This window comes from Neurospora tetrasperma (genome assembly GCF_000213175.1).
Source record: "Neurospora tetrasperma FGSC 2508 unplaced genomic scaffold NEUTE1scaffold_2, whole genome shotgun sequence".
In the NCBI taxonomy this organism is placed as follows: Eukaryota; Fungi; Ascomycota; class Sordariomycetes; order Sordariales; family Sordariaceae; genus Neurospora; species Neurospora tetrasperma.
In genome coordinates, this window is record NW_009799100.1 from 1,139,148 (window position 1) to 1,157,471 (window position 18,324).

An 18,324-nucleotide genomic window follows, 5' to 3' on the forward strand; every position below is an offset into this window, starting at 1 on the left:
GAAACGCACAGCTCATCATCAACATTCTAGTACGGTCCGTCCGATTTACAAATGGATAGACATCGAGGTTACTCATTCATTGGCTGCGTTGACAGAAACACCAAAACCCGGCTTTATAGCTTGTTTCACCCGGACAGCGTGATCGTACAAGCACCACAATACCAGCAATGGCAAGGCGAATATACAATCCCGTAGTGTGCTGCTGTGCACAGGAAACACACATCAAACTCAGGACTGGATGAAGAAGACGCGCTACTAGAGAATCGAGTGCGCTCAGATTGGGTCTATTGCTGTGACCAACCACAGACTCCTCTTCCCACTAAGAAACATTCCGCTCAATAATATGGTGATGAGCCAGCTTTGTACACCACTCGATCTCCAAGACTTGGATATGCTGGGATGACGACGAGGATCTACCGTAAGTAACACTTGATATGGCGGGGGCTCGCACTAGACCGTAACTCCGTGCTCATGAACTTGCCTAGCCACTCGCCGCTTTCCATGGTGAATGTTACCAACCAAGCACGACATCTCGCAAAGTAAAGAGGATGGAGAGGACGGGTATATATTCCGTGTAGCAAACCCCGAACACACATCTACCTAGGTAGCTAACCAACCTGGATCACCGAGACCAACACAGCGTCAAACACACCATTGCTCCCGAACCAAAACTCGGGTCAAAGCCAAACCACAGATATCCCACAGGAGACACCGAAAGAAGGTCTGGCGCTCGTTTCTGTTTGACGACAGATAGACATACGTCAAGACATACATCCTTGAATATATGAATCGGACCTGGGCCATTGCTTCAGCACTACTTCCTCATTCACCAAGGATTTCATACATACCTAGCGAGCCGAACCGACAGACACACACCGATATCCGAAACAGGAAGCGCTCAACAGAAGAGAGTAGGGCACCACTTGAAGATCTACGAAGAGCGTACAAGTGCTACGGAGAATAGATTGAGATGTGTTAGTCGTACAGTACGGTCTCAGTGCGGTTGGTTGGTTATGTTGGTTGGCTGGTCAGTAGATGGAAGGAGTGATGTTGCACATTAGAAGTTAACCACCTAATGAGTGGGTGAGTGAATGAGTGAGTGAGTGAACACTGGAGCGGGTAAGTGACCAATACCTAAACACGGGTCCTGATTTCAGTAGGGGTCAGTATAGCAACTGGAAGTGAAGCGAGCGAGTGGCGCGCCCGTCTTCTAAGATGTCTAGGGCGGGTCACTACATTTTGCTTACACCACAGGAGATACATGAAATACGTAGCAAGGGCGGCTGGCCGCTGGTCCGGTAGCCTCAGCCGGCGCGCGCGCAACTCACCATGCTTTCCAGGCTGGCTAAGTGAGTGAGGGAGTGAATGAGGCGCGAGACAACGGGAAGCATATCAACTGTACACATTCGAAGTTGTGATTGATCACGTTTGTTTGGTGTGTGCAAGTTTGAAGTCAAACCCGAGGGATGTGATGAAACCTCCACTTCAGAGGCTCTACTAGAGGGGCGGGGAAAAAGCTGTATCAGATTCAGGTCATCCGTTTGGCGAGATATTGGCAATTTTATGACCATGTTCCAACAGATGTAGAAACGTAGAACATGAAAAGGGAGGGAAGGAAGGACGACACGGTGAAGGGGTGAGGAGGTGAACGCGCGACCTCTCGAAGCAGTTTTCCCCAGTTGGATTTTTTGGTGTGAGGCGGGCCTTCCATGAAAATATTATTTACGGATGAATAATATCTCATTGCGCACTTCGTACCTTCCATGAGTACCTACTTGTGGAATCTGTATCAGGTCCTCGCAAGTTTGGAGATTACTTCACCATCGCCACACCGCGATGGCCATCCGGTCCCAGCTAAAGAGCGACTAACAAAAATCCAGTCCAGTTCAGTCGCTGTAACAGTGATCATGCATTTTGCCGTCCAAATTCGGCGATCGCAGATGCTATTTTCCGTACTTCCACTGTGAAATCAACCTCGCCCATCCTTCCCACGCTGCTTTGACAACAGAGAGATCAATATCACCAACAACCAACCCCAGATGAGCCTCAAGGGCATCAAGATGGCGATAAACAGAAGTCCGTACACCATCATGTATAAAAGCCTTGAGGACTTTCAAGGCTCCCTAATTCCAAATCAACTCCCGTCCCTCTCAGAGAATCGGGGTTGGCTTCTGTCAAGCATGTCAAAGATCACCGTCGTTGTGATACTAGTCTAGCCAGCCAGCTACGCAACCGTCAATGCAGAAATCAAAGTTACTAAAGTGTAGATACCTGAACCAGTCAATACGTAGTTAGTCAACCAACGCCAACCACACTGCCTATCAACGAGGCACATGATCCACCACTACCACCCTTCACTCCGTCTTCCTCCACTTCTGTTCAACTATCCCTGCTGTGCTTGCTTAAGTTCTCATCAGTCGGCTTGTTGGTGTTGGTCCTAATCTCGTGTGAGTTACGAAACCACGCAATGTTGGAAATATTTGGCCCGACTATGTGATAATTCTGTTGACCTGTCATTTTTTCGCACCCGCTTGCTCTCGGTTTCCCGCAGATCCAAATAGGCACTAACAACACAAGTTGGAAGAAACGAAACCGAGTGGATGTGTGATGTGACGAGACGTCCATCGGGATACGCTCTATGCGGCTTCCCGGCAAGGCGAGCGAGATGCTGCTGCTGCCGCTGCTGCATGGTGGGAAGCAGCAAGGGGAATTTGGAAAGAAATTCAAAAGAATGTATGGACGGAATACGCAACGAGATGCCAAAGCATAGCACAGTATGGCATGGCACAGCAAATAGGTGCCTTATACCTAGTGGGCAAAGGCAGAACCAACAGACAACGACAACGCTGTTGGACTGTATGAAAGATTCAGTTTGGGTTGATGTGCGGAACAGGTCGCATAGAAAAAGTGGTTATGAATGCAGTTAAGCCGTCAATTAACGCTGTTCACCTGCCGCTGATGGCTTTTTTTGATTCACCTCATTGTAACATCTCTATGAAATTCCCCTATCGTACTTGGCGCACACTAAAGTATCAATGCTAAGCCGTGCCTCACAGCATGAGCCTCGCCATATACAAAATTAATATGTAAATGATATAGTATACCGACACACTACTCGTTGCCAGCTGCCCGTATGCCTCACAATCCGCCTACTACCTAAGCTCTAGCATGACCTGCCGTGCGCTGCGCATGCGCATGAGCGTGGCCATGTGAGAAGTGACTTGAGGCCGACGGACCTGCCGCCGTTGCCGCCACCGCCTGCCCGAAGAAGGGATGCTTGAGGGCCTCCAATGGCGTGATTCTCTTGTCCGGATTGAGCGCCAGGCAGCGTTCGAGGAGATCAATAAAGTGGTTGAGCTCCTTGGTTTCCGCATCACTCATGCCGCTGGAGGCGGCCACGAGACGGGCCCGCAAATCGCGGGTCGGCTTAACAGTGGCCAGGGTTTTGACAGTGGTCTGTACAAAAAGGAGCAGTAGGTTAGTTTGATTCCCAATTCGGGTAGGTATATTTGGCAAATATTGTTGGAAGAAGGAAGGAAGCGAAAGGGGAAATGTGGTTGCGGAGTGAAGGGATGGAGAGAGCGTGTTGAAGAAGCAAAGAGTAACAGGCGTCTCCCGCGTGCCGCCGTCACAGAAAACGACAACGGGAAGGACTGCATGCTCTCCAGTTGGGATAGGGGAAGAAACGCCACGATGCCCCGGGGGTATGCGGTTGCGGTGACATTGCCAAGCGGTCAATGTGCAGGCGAGGCACAGCACGACGCCCACTGGGGATGTCATCAAATCTTCTCTGTCTGTCCCTTCTCTCATGCACGTCGGAAGATTGCTAGGCAGACCAACCACGCGGGATGTCCACATCGGATCTAGGATGCAAGCCGCCTGGCCTCATAACCATGTCACATCAGATCCTCATCATGCCAGAAGACCGGACCAACAAGGGCGGGAGAGGATGAGGTGATACTCAGACGACACCGCAGATGGGAATGGGAGACATCATGCCGGGCCGCACACAAGCGCCGTCCCACTCAACCGGCCTCCCCGTCCAAAGCGCCTCCCTCTCCTCTCCATAAATAAATGAATAAATTTTTTCCTTTGTAAAAATGAAGGAAAGAGAAAAAAAAAAGGGGGGGAGGGGGGGTTGAAGGGAATCGGCTAGAAAGGCCAACCTGACGCCAGGGGCATCTCCAGTCAGACATCATCTTCCGTACACCCCTCCTCCATAAACAGAAGAAAACATGGTAAACTCGGAGGGTGACGATCGGGGAATATCTCATGGATTGATTGCAATGTGATTGCCTCGCACATGCAGAACGGAAGCGCTCGGGAAAATGAAAACAGACAAAAAGAATAGAAAACAACGTACCTTTCCAAGGACTTTGTCCCGCTCGACACTGAGGAAGTTGCCCATGTCGTCCCAGTGCATGCCCCATAATTCACCACGGCGGTACAATTTGGCGTTCAGTCTGCCACGAATCTCCATGATGGTCTTCAACATCTGGTTGTTGCTGTCGCCCGTAAATAGAATCTTGCCCGTGTACAGCTCATATAAGGTGCAACCAATGGACCACATGTCTACGGAGTAGTCATATGGTATGCCTAGGATGACTTCTGGCGCGCGGTAGAATCGACTGACGAGATACGGTGTCACCTCCGTCGAGGCCGTGGCCGCGTCAGACCGGTCGATCGCCGTACCCAGGTCACAAATCTTCAAAAGATTGCGTGCCTCATTTACCTACATCGGAAAAATTAGCATCGTGTCTCCATCACAGTGTGTTTGAGGAGACCTACCAAGATATTGTCAGGCTTCAGGTCAGCATGGATAATGCTGCACTTGCGCATATGGGCAAGAGCGAGGAAGATCTGGTAAGCGTAAACGCGTGTGGCACGCAAGTTGATGCCAACGTTGTTTCCGAACTTCTTCAGCACCTCGCGGAGGTTCATGCTCAAATTTTCGAAAACCATGCACAGATGACCCTTATACTCAAAGGATCGCTCAAACTTGACGATATGCTTCTTGTCCTCAGGATCAGCTTCATTCAGCTTCTGTAGGATGGCAATTTCAGTGAAACCGCCCTTCCGCAAAGCGTCGTTGTTACGCATGATCTTAATGGCAACTGTCTGCTGCGTCGTGAGGTCCAAAGCGCGGGCGACTCCCGAGAACATTCCACGACCAAGAGCCGTCGACAACTGGTATCGTCCGTCCAACAGCTCGCCGGGCCTAATCTTGTAGTAACCGTCTTTATCGTCACCTTCGAGCTTACCGCCGCCGACATTAGCCTGGCCATCGTTTCCAGCTTTCTTCGAAGCTGCAGGAGCCACAAGCTTCTCTTCGTCGAAATCGTCTGCGAACATGTCAAACTCATCGTCGTCGTCGTCTCCTCCTTTCTCAGGCTGCTTTTCCTCATCATTTTGCTCTTCTTTGGCAACATCTGCCAGAGCAGGATGTTTAGCTTCTCCATGCAAGCCAACATGTCCGTGACGCAGCTCGTCACGGCGCTCGTCTTCCTTCATATCAGCGGTAGGATCATAATCAGCGGCAGAGGGACCATCAACTTCCACTTTATCGTTTCCATTGGCTCTCGCAAGATCTTGCTCTGCCAGGAAGAAGTTGAACGCAGAAGGAGACATGGTGTCCGGCACCTGGGCGGGTGACTGGGTAGGCGACATGGTAACATTCCCTGAGGATAGTTAGCGGCTGGAGTGAACAGGTAAAAGAAGGACTATAGACTTACTCGACTTGGGACTGCTGGGCTCTGTCTTCTGGGGAGCGGGGGTATTGAAACGGCTCGACGAGGGGGTGGGCGATGGCTTATCACCTTGTAATGACTGGACACTGGGGCTTGCCGCACCCAGACCGCGCTGAAGAGCTGCCTGCCTGGCGCGTCTCCGCCGCTCGATCTCGGCCTGGACACGAGCTTCCTCGTCCAACGCCTCAGACGGGTCCCAGTCCATGTCGGGTTCGGGTTCTTTGGATGCCTCCTGTTGAGGTGGACTGTAAGGAATATTAGCAAGATATTCTCGACTCGTAGCGCATATAATGACCGAATAACCTACCCGTCCTGTGCGATAGCTAGTTCCTTGACACCTCGTTCAACCGGAACACCCTGACCAGATTTAGCATTTTCCTTGGTAGAATAAGCAGCCGCCGTGTGAGTATTTCCTTTAGACATTTCTTGCCCACGCCTGTCATCCTTGCCATCTTTGTAGGTTCCTTCTGGCTGAAACGTAACGACACGACCCCTGTTGTCACGCCGTCCTCTGTTATTGTTGTCGCGGCGACCGCCCCTTGGAGATCTGCTTCTGTTATTGCGAGGCCTCTTGGCGGAATATGAATCGTGGTCGCGCTCGCGGTCGTAATCCAGTAGCTCGCGGTCACGGCCACGGTCATCTACACGGTCGGCGGACGGACGAGTGGGCGGAGGGGCGTCCCTGGATGAGCCGTACCGGTTACGGGCCGAAGATGACCAGTCGTCATTATAATTCAGCGAGTCGCGCGAGGGCGGACGATCTAGGTCGCGGTACCGGCTACTTCCTCTATCATCGTCGTAGTGAACGCGGAAGTGTCGGGGATCGCGACGGTCCCGGTCTCGGTCTCGGTCATGACGATCATCATCGCGCGAACGCTTGAAGCCCCTGGGCGAACGCGGAGGGGGAGGCGAGCGTGGCGACCTGCTGTGACGACTGAAGGAGCCTTGGCGGGCGTGTCCGACTCTGGGTGACTGACGATGGTCAGGGAGCTTGGAGGGTTCGGGAGTGCGCTCGAGTCTAGCTCTTGGTCTGCCGGTCCGGTCAATATCACCGTTCAACTTAGAGTGAGGCAGGGGAGTTGCCTCTGCGATTTCCCCTTCATCCGAGCTAACATCGGGAAATGCCATTGTGTGCAAACCGACCGCTTGAATGTGAACGTCCGACTTAGAGAACTAACGCGAAAATAGCCCGTCTGGTTGTGCCAGCTTTGCCAAGGTTGAAAAACCAAGAGAACTGAACAAGGAAGTGGTTCCGCTGCTGGCTGTTTTGGGGGAATGGGCAGATGGGAGAGAGCGTCAGCTTCGTGATCGATAAGCAATGATTTCGTGAGACGGAGAGCAGAGCCCAACCAGTTTAGCTTTTCAACTTCGTCAGTTCTACCGCCGACAGTGGTAGCGTTGAAGATGGATTTAGCAATGTGTTGTACGAGAGTTGGTTGGAGTGGCCTGACTAAAGGCCAAGACGGTGCTGGATGGAGATTTTGGACCCCGGCATCAGGGCTGCAGCCTGGCAATGGACGATAGAGGTAATGACGGAACGATGCTGCACCGGAAGTCAGTCGCGCTTCAGGGGTTACACAGAGCCTTACCGCATGCTGCACTAACAGCAGATCCTATCCCCTGCAGTGCTTCACTGTTAGCGCCAAACGTGGCCGAAGTTCAGCCGTGCCACCGCCCAGTCGCAAGGGTGCCTTTGCTGTTCTAGCCTTTCTTATCGGCGGCCGCTTTCACCTGCTGATCGGTGGGGCACTTTGTCTTTCTCGCCTGAAGCCATTTCCCCAAATCGCCAATTCTTCTCTTTTTTTTGTTGTCGCAGAACTTGACGTCCCACCAACAACACCGTTTCTACTCTTTATACCAACCATAAACCGGCAAAATGGGTGGCGCTGACAGAGCTGGTATGCTTTCTCCCTAGTCGCTTATTCGTTGTCGCTCGCTGTGCTGTGCGACGGCGCTCACAATGGGGGATCAACGAAAATCTGGTGATAGCCTCATGCTGACCATATATCCTCTTTAGGTGGCAAGGCCAAGCCCCTCAAGGTGCGTTTCTCTATGCATCGATTTAATATGACGTGTTACGGACGAGAGCGACGACGACACTTGGTATCGCTGAGCCACGACTACGGGAGGGATTAATCACTGGCTGGCGGCCCTTTGCGGACATTCACCACAGCAGTCGCGAAAGCCGTCCCCATGGCGTTCAACCCTCCCTAGTAGTCGCGGCCTAGCTTGGCGGAAACACCACAAAACTCGATAACGCAGAATCCAAGACTGACTCTGGTTCGCGAACAGGCTCCCAAGAAGGACAAGAAGGACCTCGACGAGGATGACAAGGCTTTCCTCGAGAAAAAGAGAGCCGGTACGCATCTCCCTCCCCTACATCACGGACTTGCATTACACCGTCTACACGACCATAAAAGCCCCAAAACCGATGAACAAATAAACAAAGAAACACACGAAACTAACATTTCACCCCCCGACAACAGAGGAGAAGGCCCGCAAGGATCTCGCCGCCAAGGCCGGCGGTAAGGGTCCCCTCAACACCGGTGCCCAGGGCATCAAGAAGTCCGGCAAGAAGTAAATAAAATCCATCTTTCGTATTATACTACGAACCGAACCGGCTACACAATCGGAACGGGCGGATAAGATGCATGGATGGACGGACATGGAGGAGCATAAAGGAAAGTGCAGCAGTGTCGCACAACGGCGTTTTCACAGAGCAAAAGGTTTACTGGATATTTTATGCGTGCATTCCAGAACGCAGTCTTCCGTTGATTGATGAATTAAAGCATGTAGCGAGGAGCTTCAAAAGATGGGATACCACCAAATGGGAATATACATGAATATCACGTACAGTTTTGGACATGTCCACGCAGTTGATCAATAAGATGTTGGCGGTGTTGAGCGTTCACACTGAGAGGAACGACATGGTTTTGTTTTTCCCGCTCGATCCGGCCTTGATCCATCCTCTTTTCAGTTACATAGAGGAACACTCAATGCCCATTCATGAACTACTATACAATCGGTACGCTATAAATAACGTGGCTGGAAAGACATACTGTATATATAGACGTCCTTTTAACGTCTCCCTGGGCCTGCTGCTCGTGTCTCCATGTGAAACAAGGACTTCATGATACAAGCACCAGCCCATTTGTGCCTTTGCCATCCAAAACCCAAACAACCCTTCTAGGGCCTTTCCAGATTCTGATTCTCGTAATCTATCATTTCACACACACCCGTATAAAAACGCCGAAACAATGCTTGGTAAGAGACCCAGAGTGTCCATAAATGCAACTTGCCCGTCCCGTGTCTCTGTTAGTTCTCCCCGTCTCCAGGAGCTGAGGATGCCAGCCGTTCATGCTCCGACTCGGCAGTCGTCTTCCGCATCCAAAACTTGAGGATTTCCCTCTTCTTTCCCTTGTTCAACGTAGACGACTCGAAAACTTCGTTGACCGTCCTTCTCGGCTTTCCTCTTCCAGGGATACAGATCTTCTAATTCCCGCCCCATACACTATTCCCACTCACGTTTCCATTCGCACCTCTACCTGGCGCGCCAGGCGGAGGTCCCTGCCTCCTATTACCCCTAAAATAGTCATACTGCATCGGGTCGTTCTGGCCCTGGTTGGGCTGGAAATGAGGGCTTTGAATTGCATTAGGTGGCGTCTGCATCATGTCGTCGTCCGTTTGTGGCACGTTGCCATAACCATATCGAGAAGCACCCAGCACGCCTGGCGCGCGTGGGTTGGGGATACTAAACCCGCCCAGTGCACCGCGAGACCTGGTGCTATCGAAACTCCTTTCCCGATGCAGGCCATCGTCTGGGACATCGAAACTTGCTGGTGTTGAAGTCGGCATGCCTGCCGCGTTATAAACGAGGTTGCTCGAGCTGTCGTTGCCGTTGTCACCCATGTGATACAGGGGGCTCCGGCCTCGACCGGGCGCTTCGCCGGGACCTAGAATGGGTGGCGAATAGGGCGCCTGGTTATTGGACGAGTATTGTTGCGATGGAGACATGTATCCCCCAACATAAGCAGTGTTGCCCATATCAGACTGGTTCGAAAAGAATCTGCGGTTGTGGCTGAAGCCCATTCCTCCTACTGGTGTACCTGGTCGAGAATTGTTGTCGGATCCCGTAGCCATGGTTCCTGGTGTGTCTGGCCGGACGATATCAGATGCGCGTCCGAACAACTCGCCAGCACCATGGTCAGCAGCAAATTCGTCGCGATTCTTGTAGAATTCAAAGTCCAGTCGGGACTCCGGGACGACCTCGAACCCGGGCACAGCAGACGACAGTTTCCCAATCTTTCCAGAAGCCATACTGTCCAGGGCGTATGTGTCGCTATACCCGCTCACAGACATTGAGTCGCCAAGGCCTGCATCACGGCCGTCGGATAGCCGACCTTGGTAAACGCTTGCCAGTATATTCTGAGCTTTGGCGTGTACCATGGGGGTAATCAGCGGCTTGTATAGGGCAGGGTGGCCGAAGCGCGAGGCAAGACGATCGTTTCTAGGGCCTTGTTCTTTTAGGCCGAAACCTTCCTCAGCATTGCGGTGCTTGATGATGCGTGTCGAATAGTAGGTGATCTTATTATCGTATATCCATGAGCAGACAAACTTGAAGATGATGATCAGAATTGGCAGCGGGACGACGGCGTACGCTTGGGTTTTGTACCCAAAGCCTCTTACCCACACTACAAGGAATACGATCAGGTGAGATAGCATCAGTCCAAAGAGGATGCGGTTGAATAAGATGCGCCAAAACATTCCTCCGCTCTCCGTCTTCGTGACAAAGACGTACATCAGCAAATACTTTTTGAGCGCAACGTCAATGGCGAAGTACATCCCGGCCGCCGGGAGAACAAGCGGCATGATGGGAGCGTAACAAAGGGCGGCGGTGGCGTAGAAAAGGAAATAATTGTAGTAGCTAGCGTAATCGAAAGGCGGCGGTGCCGTGAGCTCGATCAGCTCCCTGGGAGTCGGATTCGTGAACTTTCGCATGATGGAGCCGTAAATCAGCTTCCAAAGCTGCGACAGATCGATGGCAGCACCTAGTTGACGCTGAATGAGCCAAACAACCCAAAAGGGCGAAATCCCGCAAAGCGAGACGAAGACGGTGGTCCCAAAGTCCGCATCAAGGATAGCTTGCCACGCGTCATCATCCGTGGCAGTGTTCTTGATCACCGTGGCCCCGAAAGACCAAAGAGCGCTGAACAGAGAGAACACAAAGAGATTGTTGAAGACGAAGAAGGAGTATAGTTTGGCGACAACGTGGCGTTCTCGACCGGTCTTGGTCATGTCGCCGGCCTTCATAGATAGCCGCCGGAAAATGATGGGGAGAACCATATAAACCAAGGAAGTCAGGGCTGGAGAAGCAATACCCTGTACAATGGCCCAAAAGTTTCTGTTCGTTTCTAGAGACTTTTGAAAGTCAGGCCAAACGCGTGCGAGATTGCTCAGGTTGACCAAGAAGATGGCGATCATGGCGTTGGGAGCAACCCATACTACGGTGAGAACAGTGATCCATAAATTGTTCCACAGTCTCCTCGTGGCACGAGAGGCTGAGCTGAGTGGCATGTTTTCCCAGACGATGTCGTTAGGCTTGGGAGCTAGAGTAACCCTTGCGCCTTGTGGTTTTTTGCTTCGGCAGAGATAGGCAATCGCATGCGCTTCGCTTATATCAGAATAAGACGCAAAGCCGTACGGCATGGAACCTCTCTTGTCTATCCGTTGGCGAACCTCCTTGATCTCGAGCTCCAGCAACTTGATTCGTTGCGTGAGATAGTCGATAGCATCCAGTTTCTTGTCCTTCGGATAGGTTGAGAATGAAGGGTCTTTCTTGGAGGGCCGGCATACTGGCCTAGTAACGGGGAGGTTCTTGGGGTCCTTGAGGTACTTGGCTAGCACCTGTTCCAGCTTCCGGACGGTCTTTTCGTGCTCCTCGATCAAGGTGGGCAGAATTTTGACGTCGCGTGCGACAGCAGTCCTCGAGAAGGATGAACTCGGTGCTACGCTATCAATGATTCGAGCGATACCTTCATCCGAAGTCAAATTTTTGGGGATATCGTACAGCTGGTAGTCGTTTGGTTAGGACAAAGAAACAATGCGATGGGGGACGGGTGTAACATACCATGAGCGTACGGGCGTGGAGGCTCTGCTGGTACTCCTCGCTCCTGAGGTATTGGATCCTCAACTCACAAACCTTTCTATAGTTCCACCAGAGAAAGAAGCACACAATCAGGGTAGTTACCCAGGACATGACAACTGTGGCCCACTGCCACTGGTTCCACACGTTCATGGGCGTAACTTTTTGCAGCCAAGGCGACTCGGGTGCAGCGTTCTTATACCAGTTTATGGGAATTTGAATGCAACAACACAGGACGGCTAGGCACAAAAAGATGTTGCGACACATCCTGGTGAAGCGCATGAAGATGGTGGCGTCCATGCCGACCAGCCTCACCAAATCCTGCTCCGTGGTCGTCCACAGCGGCTTCATCCAGGAGAAGAAGCCCTTCCCGAGCAGGGGCGGGGCGTGCTTGTCGTCGGCATGTTTGAGTTTGGGTGCATATACGACAGTGTTGAGTGGCCTAACCAGGGAGAAGCCCAAGGCGACGGCTACGGTGATGCTCACGGAAGAACCAAGGGCAGCGTAGATGGAGTTGGAAGAGAGCTGGGAGCGTAATTACATCAGCAATCTGTAGGGACGAGTATGACGTGAAGACGTAGGTTTTTTCTTCTTCTGTCTTTTTATGGATAGATGCACGACACCTACCTGGGCGGCAAAGGGATCCTGTAAAAGTTGGAGGAATTCACTGATGGTATCACGGCTTTGGAGCACGTTGGCTTTCGTGCCCAGCATATCCACCATGTTGTTTCCCAGTAACGAGCCCAACCAGGGCGGTCAAAGCAGAAGTTGTGATCAGAGCGACAGCGATCGAGGGGAGAGGTGGGTTATGGTTCGTCGGTATTTGCGTGTTAGCGCAGGCCCGTGAGTCGTCTGGTCGGCAAAGCTCGAGTTGGGATGAACTGGTCTTCCGTCCCACTGCTTTCCGTTGGTTCGGCGAATTCGAAAGACACCGGTATCGCCAAAGAAACGATGTTTGCTGTATGTAGGCGTTTGGTCGTATCGCAGAAGGTGTTGAATGCCGGTTGAAGGGGAACGTGACCGGCCCTGTTTCAAAGGCGTGTCTCGCGCAACCACAAACAAAGAGATCAGGACTCTCTTTGGCGCCGACGATCAAAGGGAATAGTTTTGTTGTATGCTGTGCGCATAACAATTGGAACTGAACGATCGTCGTCGTGTGTAACTCGTGCCGGGGCACTCGGACTGAATAGGGTCAATAGGGAAAATGAGCACCACGATCTGGAACGAATGTGACGTATGGTGAATGCCAAGTCCAAGGGCTAACAAATTGGTTCAGAAAAATGCGTGGCCGACCGGGACCCTGCCGCCAGTGCTGAATAGGAGGAGGGAGAGCCCAGTCAGTAAGCGAGAGGGGCGACAAGAGTCGGTATTAGTGAGGGTATTCTAGTAGGGTGCGCAAAGAGGGTAGCAAGGTCCTGAGGGTTCAGTTGTTGCTATGATCGAGGGTTTGGTACAGTGGGGAAAAAACGAAGGTGGTGGTGGTGGTGGTGGTGGATGGATGGGATGGAGGAGTTGGTCAACCATGTCGATTGATCGATGGGGATAGGTGATGATATCAACTCGGCCACTTTTCTGGTGCACGCGTGTCGGAAGATCGTCAAGAGGATGATGGACAGCGACAGACAAAGTACAGGCAAGCATCAGGCAAGTGATAGCCAAACAATTGGGGATGGACGGGTTCTGGAAGGAGGGATGGACGGGCCAATGGCTGCTTTTGCCCGTCTTTTGTGCATCAGTCATGGGGACGCCGGGGAGGCTTCGGGGCCGCTGAGAGGCTCGTGTGGTGGTTCCTCCACCCTGCCCACATCCACATGCCGTTGGATCTGTGACCTTCCGCGGGGCCGGATTGTCAGATTGGCAGTGTGTGTTGCAGCAGCTGCCCGCAGTGTGCTAAGAATGGAACTTGGAACTCTGTTTCTGCTTCCCGTCCACCGGTCCCCAAATGGAGTTCTTCAGGGTCTTGACGCCGTCCCACGGGCAAGCAACCGAGCCCATCCAGTGCTCATCCATCATGTCTCGTTCACTCTCTTCAGTCACCTTTTCACTTACGCCCCACATCTTCACCCCATATTCAACGCTTTCTTTTTTGCAGACTTGCAGGTTTTACCTACTTCTCCATCGTCCGTCTTCGAAGAGGTTCCTCTCTTGATCAAGGGATCCCGTCACGCTCATGTCGTTATTGGCTGCCCCTGACATGACATGATCCACCAAACGGGCAGCAAAGCTGCTCAAGAATGGGCCTGGAATGGACACTTCATGACTCCAAGACCTCACCCAAGACTGGCCGCACCGCAAGCTTGCCGTCCTGCCGTCGCCAGGCATGGAAGTGGAAGCTGGGGAGGGTTTTGGCATCAGCCTGTAACAAGCAGATGGGTCAATCTGGATCCAAGTAGGCCAATCACCGGCCAGACCACGGCTTGTCGCAGGCTGCCAATTGGCCGCTGTCAAGGGTGTCAGTGTCCACTTGAGCATGTCAGCATGTCCCACCACATTCCATTCGCATGCTGAAAAAGGGCCATTTGGCTCGCGTCTATAGACAGAAATACGAGAGTTCGATGCCCTTTGACGATTTCGTACATGAAGATCCGACTCAGATCGCGATGCAACAAGCCTCTTCACTGTTCAGGTACCAATGCAAGGTTACAATATGCATACGAGACTGAACTTTTACAAGACCTTCCATCGGCTGCCTCCCTTTCGAGGTAGTCTATGCTTCTTTCCATTCTTCAAGTCTCGAACGTCTCCGCATGGGACTCTATCCCCTACAAGATTGGTCGCCTCCACAAATAGTTCCTCAGGACATCAACAGAGACCCATCCCATCCCATCGAAGAGATCGGCGCAAAATTAAGCAGGGTCGTTGACTCGTTTCGGCTTTAGTTCACGACCCGTAACCCTGGCACCTGGAATTGGTTTGAGCTTTCTGGGTCTGAATCATGGCATATACGAAGCTTTGGCACTTGTTCTCGGTCTAGACGAAGGGCGACTATAACCCCAACAAATATCTGATATCGTTGCTGTTTCATAAGACATTCTGATCAGAGCTAGAGATCGCTCTAACGACGGCGAAAACCCGTCAATTTCAGGTGTATTAATACGGACGGAATAAGAGTAAACGCACAGTCTTTGAGGTACCTATCACTGACCACATCCACCCTAGCGGTCGAGAGCCGATCCCCGTCAAGTTCGGGCTTAAGGGCCGTCCGGATCTCCATGTCCATCGCGACGGACTCAAGCGCTGCGTAGCAGACTGGGGGCGCTAGGGGCGAGCAGAAGATATACATTTCCGCCAGCTACTCAGTGACAACCCTCGAGCAACTTCGAAACGAATTTGTGAAGTCGAAATACAGTTTGGTAAAAATTTACCGACAGAGTCTCATTTTTTGTCGAAGTGGTATTTCAGCTAGCCGCTGGTTAATCTACCCCTACCTCGACTTGGAATGCTATGCATTGAGAAACAGAAACAACGTCTTCCCCGATTCAGTGTGGTTGCGTACAGACAGGATTCGGCCTATCAGTTGAAAACTCGGTGGCGATGTCCCACCCAGCAACCTTGAAGTTCGGTACGGACAGACAGACCCATGAGGCCGCGTGGTAATCACGTATACCTCAAGAAGCTCCAGCAACTCGATGTCAAGTTTGATTTAGTTCAGTTGGAACTGCGTACTCTATGGATACAGCACATCATTGCTTCCAGTTAGAGCCAGGAAAAGGAAGTCACATTTGTTCGCCTGTCCGTTCCTTCTTTCCATCATGAGTGGTGGTTGGTGATCATCGATCTTGATTTACCCCTCGTTGATCGTTCCTGCCGTCAAAGGATGTAAACCTCCTCTTCTTCCCCTCTATGATATCAGCTACCTAGAGACATGAAGAGAACTGAACTCTGCCCAACGTCCCTCGCCCAGTATTCTAATACTTACTAAACATTGGATATCAGAATCCCAAGTCAGTCAATCCAAGAACACCCCTGGAGCCAAGGTTCATCAAGCTCCGTGCCGGGGGGAGGGTAAAGGTCTCCCATTGTTTTGTTGCCAGCTCATCCGTCAAGTCCTGCTCATTCACCGGAGATTCATCGTCACTGGACACTGCGTCCCCATCCATGAGCCCGTCCTTACGATCGTAATCCCTTTCGGGGGCCCCAAATGCATTGATATCGGAAGCATCTCCGGCCCCTAATGATGCAAAAGATGCGCCCGGACTCGAATTAAATGCATTGAATGCTTCCGCAGGGATCGGAGACACGGCAGATGTTTTTGATCTTCGCTTCGCCTTCGCGGGTGTTTTCTCAGCTGTTTGCGGCAACTTAATTCCCTGCTTCCATTTGAAGAAGTTGTCAGGATCCCATTGCTGCTTCACGAGCCGCAGGTTCTTGGTATTATTGCCGTAGTACGTCCTCTCCGCGGTGCCTGACGACAGAACTTCGTCGGGGAAATTGATGAAGGCAGCGCGCGACATGATGGAAAACGGCCTCAACTTATTCTTGAAAGCTTTCAAGAAGTCCCTCATTTCCCCTTCCATCCACTTTTCTCTCCAATCTAGCATGATATATGTCTGGTAGACACCATCACGCCAGCGGAAGGCGGAGGCTGAACGATCCTTTCTGCTCGCTTTCCCGCCAGAGTGTATCCAAGTGACTTGCAAAAGACCTGATTCACCCGCGAACCGACTCTTGAATACGGCCATCTCTTCCCGGATGATTGACGTGATCTTCTTGATCCTCTCGAGATCGTTCTTGAACACGAACGAGGAGTAAAGCTTGAAGGTTGGGTCGGTTGGGAAAGCCTTGATGGTTTCTTCTGACCACTGGGAGACAAGTGTTTCATGAAGGAAACGGGTTGACTTCTCTGACATGGTTCGCCGCGCAAGTTGTTCTGCTAACTTTCCCCCTCCGTTCTCCGCCTTGTCAGCACCAAGTTTGTCGGCAATGAGCTTTTCAAAATCCTCCTTGGTACCGTCGTGATAAACAAGGAAGCGAACAGCCAGTTCGCTGCTTGTCTCCTTGAGATCGCAGATCCAGGACGTGTCAATGGTAACTTGATCTGGCCATCTGGTCGCATAGAAATCGTTCATCGTGTCCATAAACTTATCCATAAGTTTGTCTTTGGTCTTGTTCGAGCGTTCTTTATCGGATTTGGGAAACCAGGTGTACCTCCCAGCTACCACAGACCCATCCTTGTTGCTCAGCTTTTGGAGATACATCTTGAACTCGACCACGACACCGAAATTGCCGCCCCCAGCACCGCAGAGGGCCCAGAACAGTTTCCCCTCTGGTGAGTCGGGATTGTCGGTGTCTTTGACAGTGACCTTCTTGCCGTCAGCGGTGACAATGGTGATTTCCTTCAGTGTGTCACAGCCCATCCCGAAGCTCCTCGTGAACGGACCGAGACCGCCGCCCAAGAGGAAACCACCCACACCTACAGTGGGACACCGTCCACCATTGATGATGAAGCCATTCATGCGATTGTTGACAAGTTGCTTGTAGGCATGACCCCACAGGGCACCGCCCTGTAACGTGACAGTATTGGACTTTACGTCAATCTTGACGCGATTCATATTCAGCAAGTCCAACGAGATGCCTTTGTCAGTGGTCGAAAACCCTGCATAAGAATGGCCGCCGCACTTGATTGTGATGGGGACACCCATGTTCTTGGCCTCCTTTACAATAGTCTGAACATGACCGACATTCTTGGGCTGGACAACGCAGAGCGGTCTCGTGAAGCGGTAGAGGAGATTTGCATTCGCAACGGAGCGCTCATACTCGGTCTCGCCGGGCAGGAATACGGGAATTTTCTCCTTTTTGAGCTCCTCAATGACAAACTCCTCTGCCATTCTCTTGATTTCTTCCATTTTTTTGGGAGTCTCAGTTGCGTTGGTAACCTTATTTTCATCATTTTAGCGATGGAAACAGAAGGGGCCAGTCAAGGCAGTCAGGGACTGATAACCTACAAACAAAAATCCAGTGAAGTCTCACTCGTTTGACGCTTGCAGTTTGAGTGTCAGATTTCGCGATGCGCAAGTGTTTTGCAGGTGTCGTGTCTGTGAACAGTGGCCAACACTCAACGTATTTGCCATTCAAAAGGTTACTTGTAGATATTTACTCACCAACACCTATCTAGTGTAGTCTAGAGGTGCCTTGTAGACATTGGCTGGCAAGCCAGGTCTGGTATGATCAGGCCGCCATGCGTCCCTCAGCCTGGCCAGGTTGCCAATATTCGGCAGGCTGTGAAGTTCTCCAGGTTGCAATCACACTCTCAGAACGTTTTTGGGAAATTGTCCGGTGCTTCCAGCCAGCTGAAAATGTATTGTCCGGCCACATGGCGAATGATTACCCCCTCAGGCGGCTCTGGAAGCACCCAAGTCAATGTAGAGGAGGTCGAGAAGACGACACGCAACCACATCCCTCCCTCGCTTGGGCAGAAACATATGATGTGTTGAG

The 18,324-nt window shown here is 51.7% G+C and overlaps 4 protein-coding genes across 4 annotated transcripts; 1 reads left to right on the forward strand and 3 right to left on the reverse strand.

Moving 5' to 3' along the window:
* Window positions 1-2,971: 2,971 nt before the first annotated feature.
* NEUTE1DRAFT_59486 (uncharacterized protein) lies at window positions 2,972-7,214 on the reverse strand (the record flags this gene model as incomplete). Its single annotated transcript, XM_009850789.1, has 5 exons — window positions 2,972-3,456; window positions 4,364-4,732; window positions 4,789-5,678; window positions 5,733-5,992; window positions 6,055-7,214. 5 exons carry the CDS (start codon window positions 6,873-6,875, stop codon window positions 3,157-3,159), a joined length of 2,640 nt encoding a protein of 879 aa, XP_009849091.1.
* A 327-nt stretch (window positions 7,215-7,541) lies between these two features.
* NEUTE1DRAFT_116253 (uncharacterized protein) lies at window positions 7,542-8,623 on the forward strand (the record flags this gene model as incomplete). The annotated part of the gene is made up of 4 exons (XM_009850790.1): window positions 7,542-7,645; window positions 7,765-7,787; window positions 8,040-8,106; window positions 8,234-8,623. The coding sequence occupies 4 exons, from the start codon at window positions 7,624-7,626 to the stop codon at window positions 8,326-8,328; spliced, it is 207 nt and encodes a 68-aa protein (XP_009849092.1).
* A 3-nt stretch (window positions 8,624-8,626) lies between these two features.
* NEUTE1DRAFT_144926 (uncharacterized protein) lies at window positions 8,627-12,612 on the reverse strand (the record flags this gene model as incomplete). Its single annotated transcript, XM_009850791.1, has 3 exons — window positions 8,627-11,816; window positions 11,875-12,414; window positions 12,517-12,612. The coding sequence occupies 3 exons, from the start codon at window positions 12,610-12,612 to the stop codon at window positions 9,240-9,242; spliced, it is 3,213 nt and encodes a 1,070-aa protein (XP_009849093.1).
* A 3,209-nt stretch (window positions 12,613-15,821) lies between these two features.
* Window positions 15,822-17,735, reverse strand: NEUTE1DRAFT_144927 (uncharacterized protein; the record flags this gene model as incomplete). Its single annotated transcript, XM_009850792.1, has 1 exon — window positions 15,822-17,735. The coding sequence occupies one exon, from the start codon at window positions 17,733-17,735 to the stop codon at window positions 15,822-15,824; it is 1,914 nt and encodes a 637-aa protein (XP_009849094.1).
* Window positions 17,736-18,324: the final 589 nt, after the last annotated feature.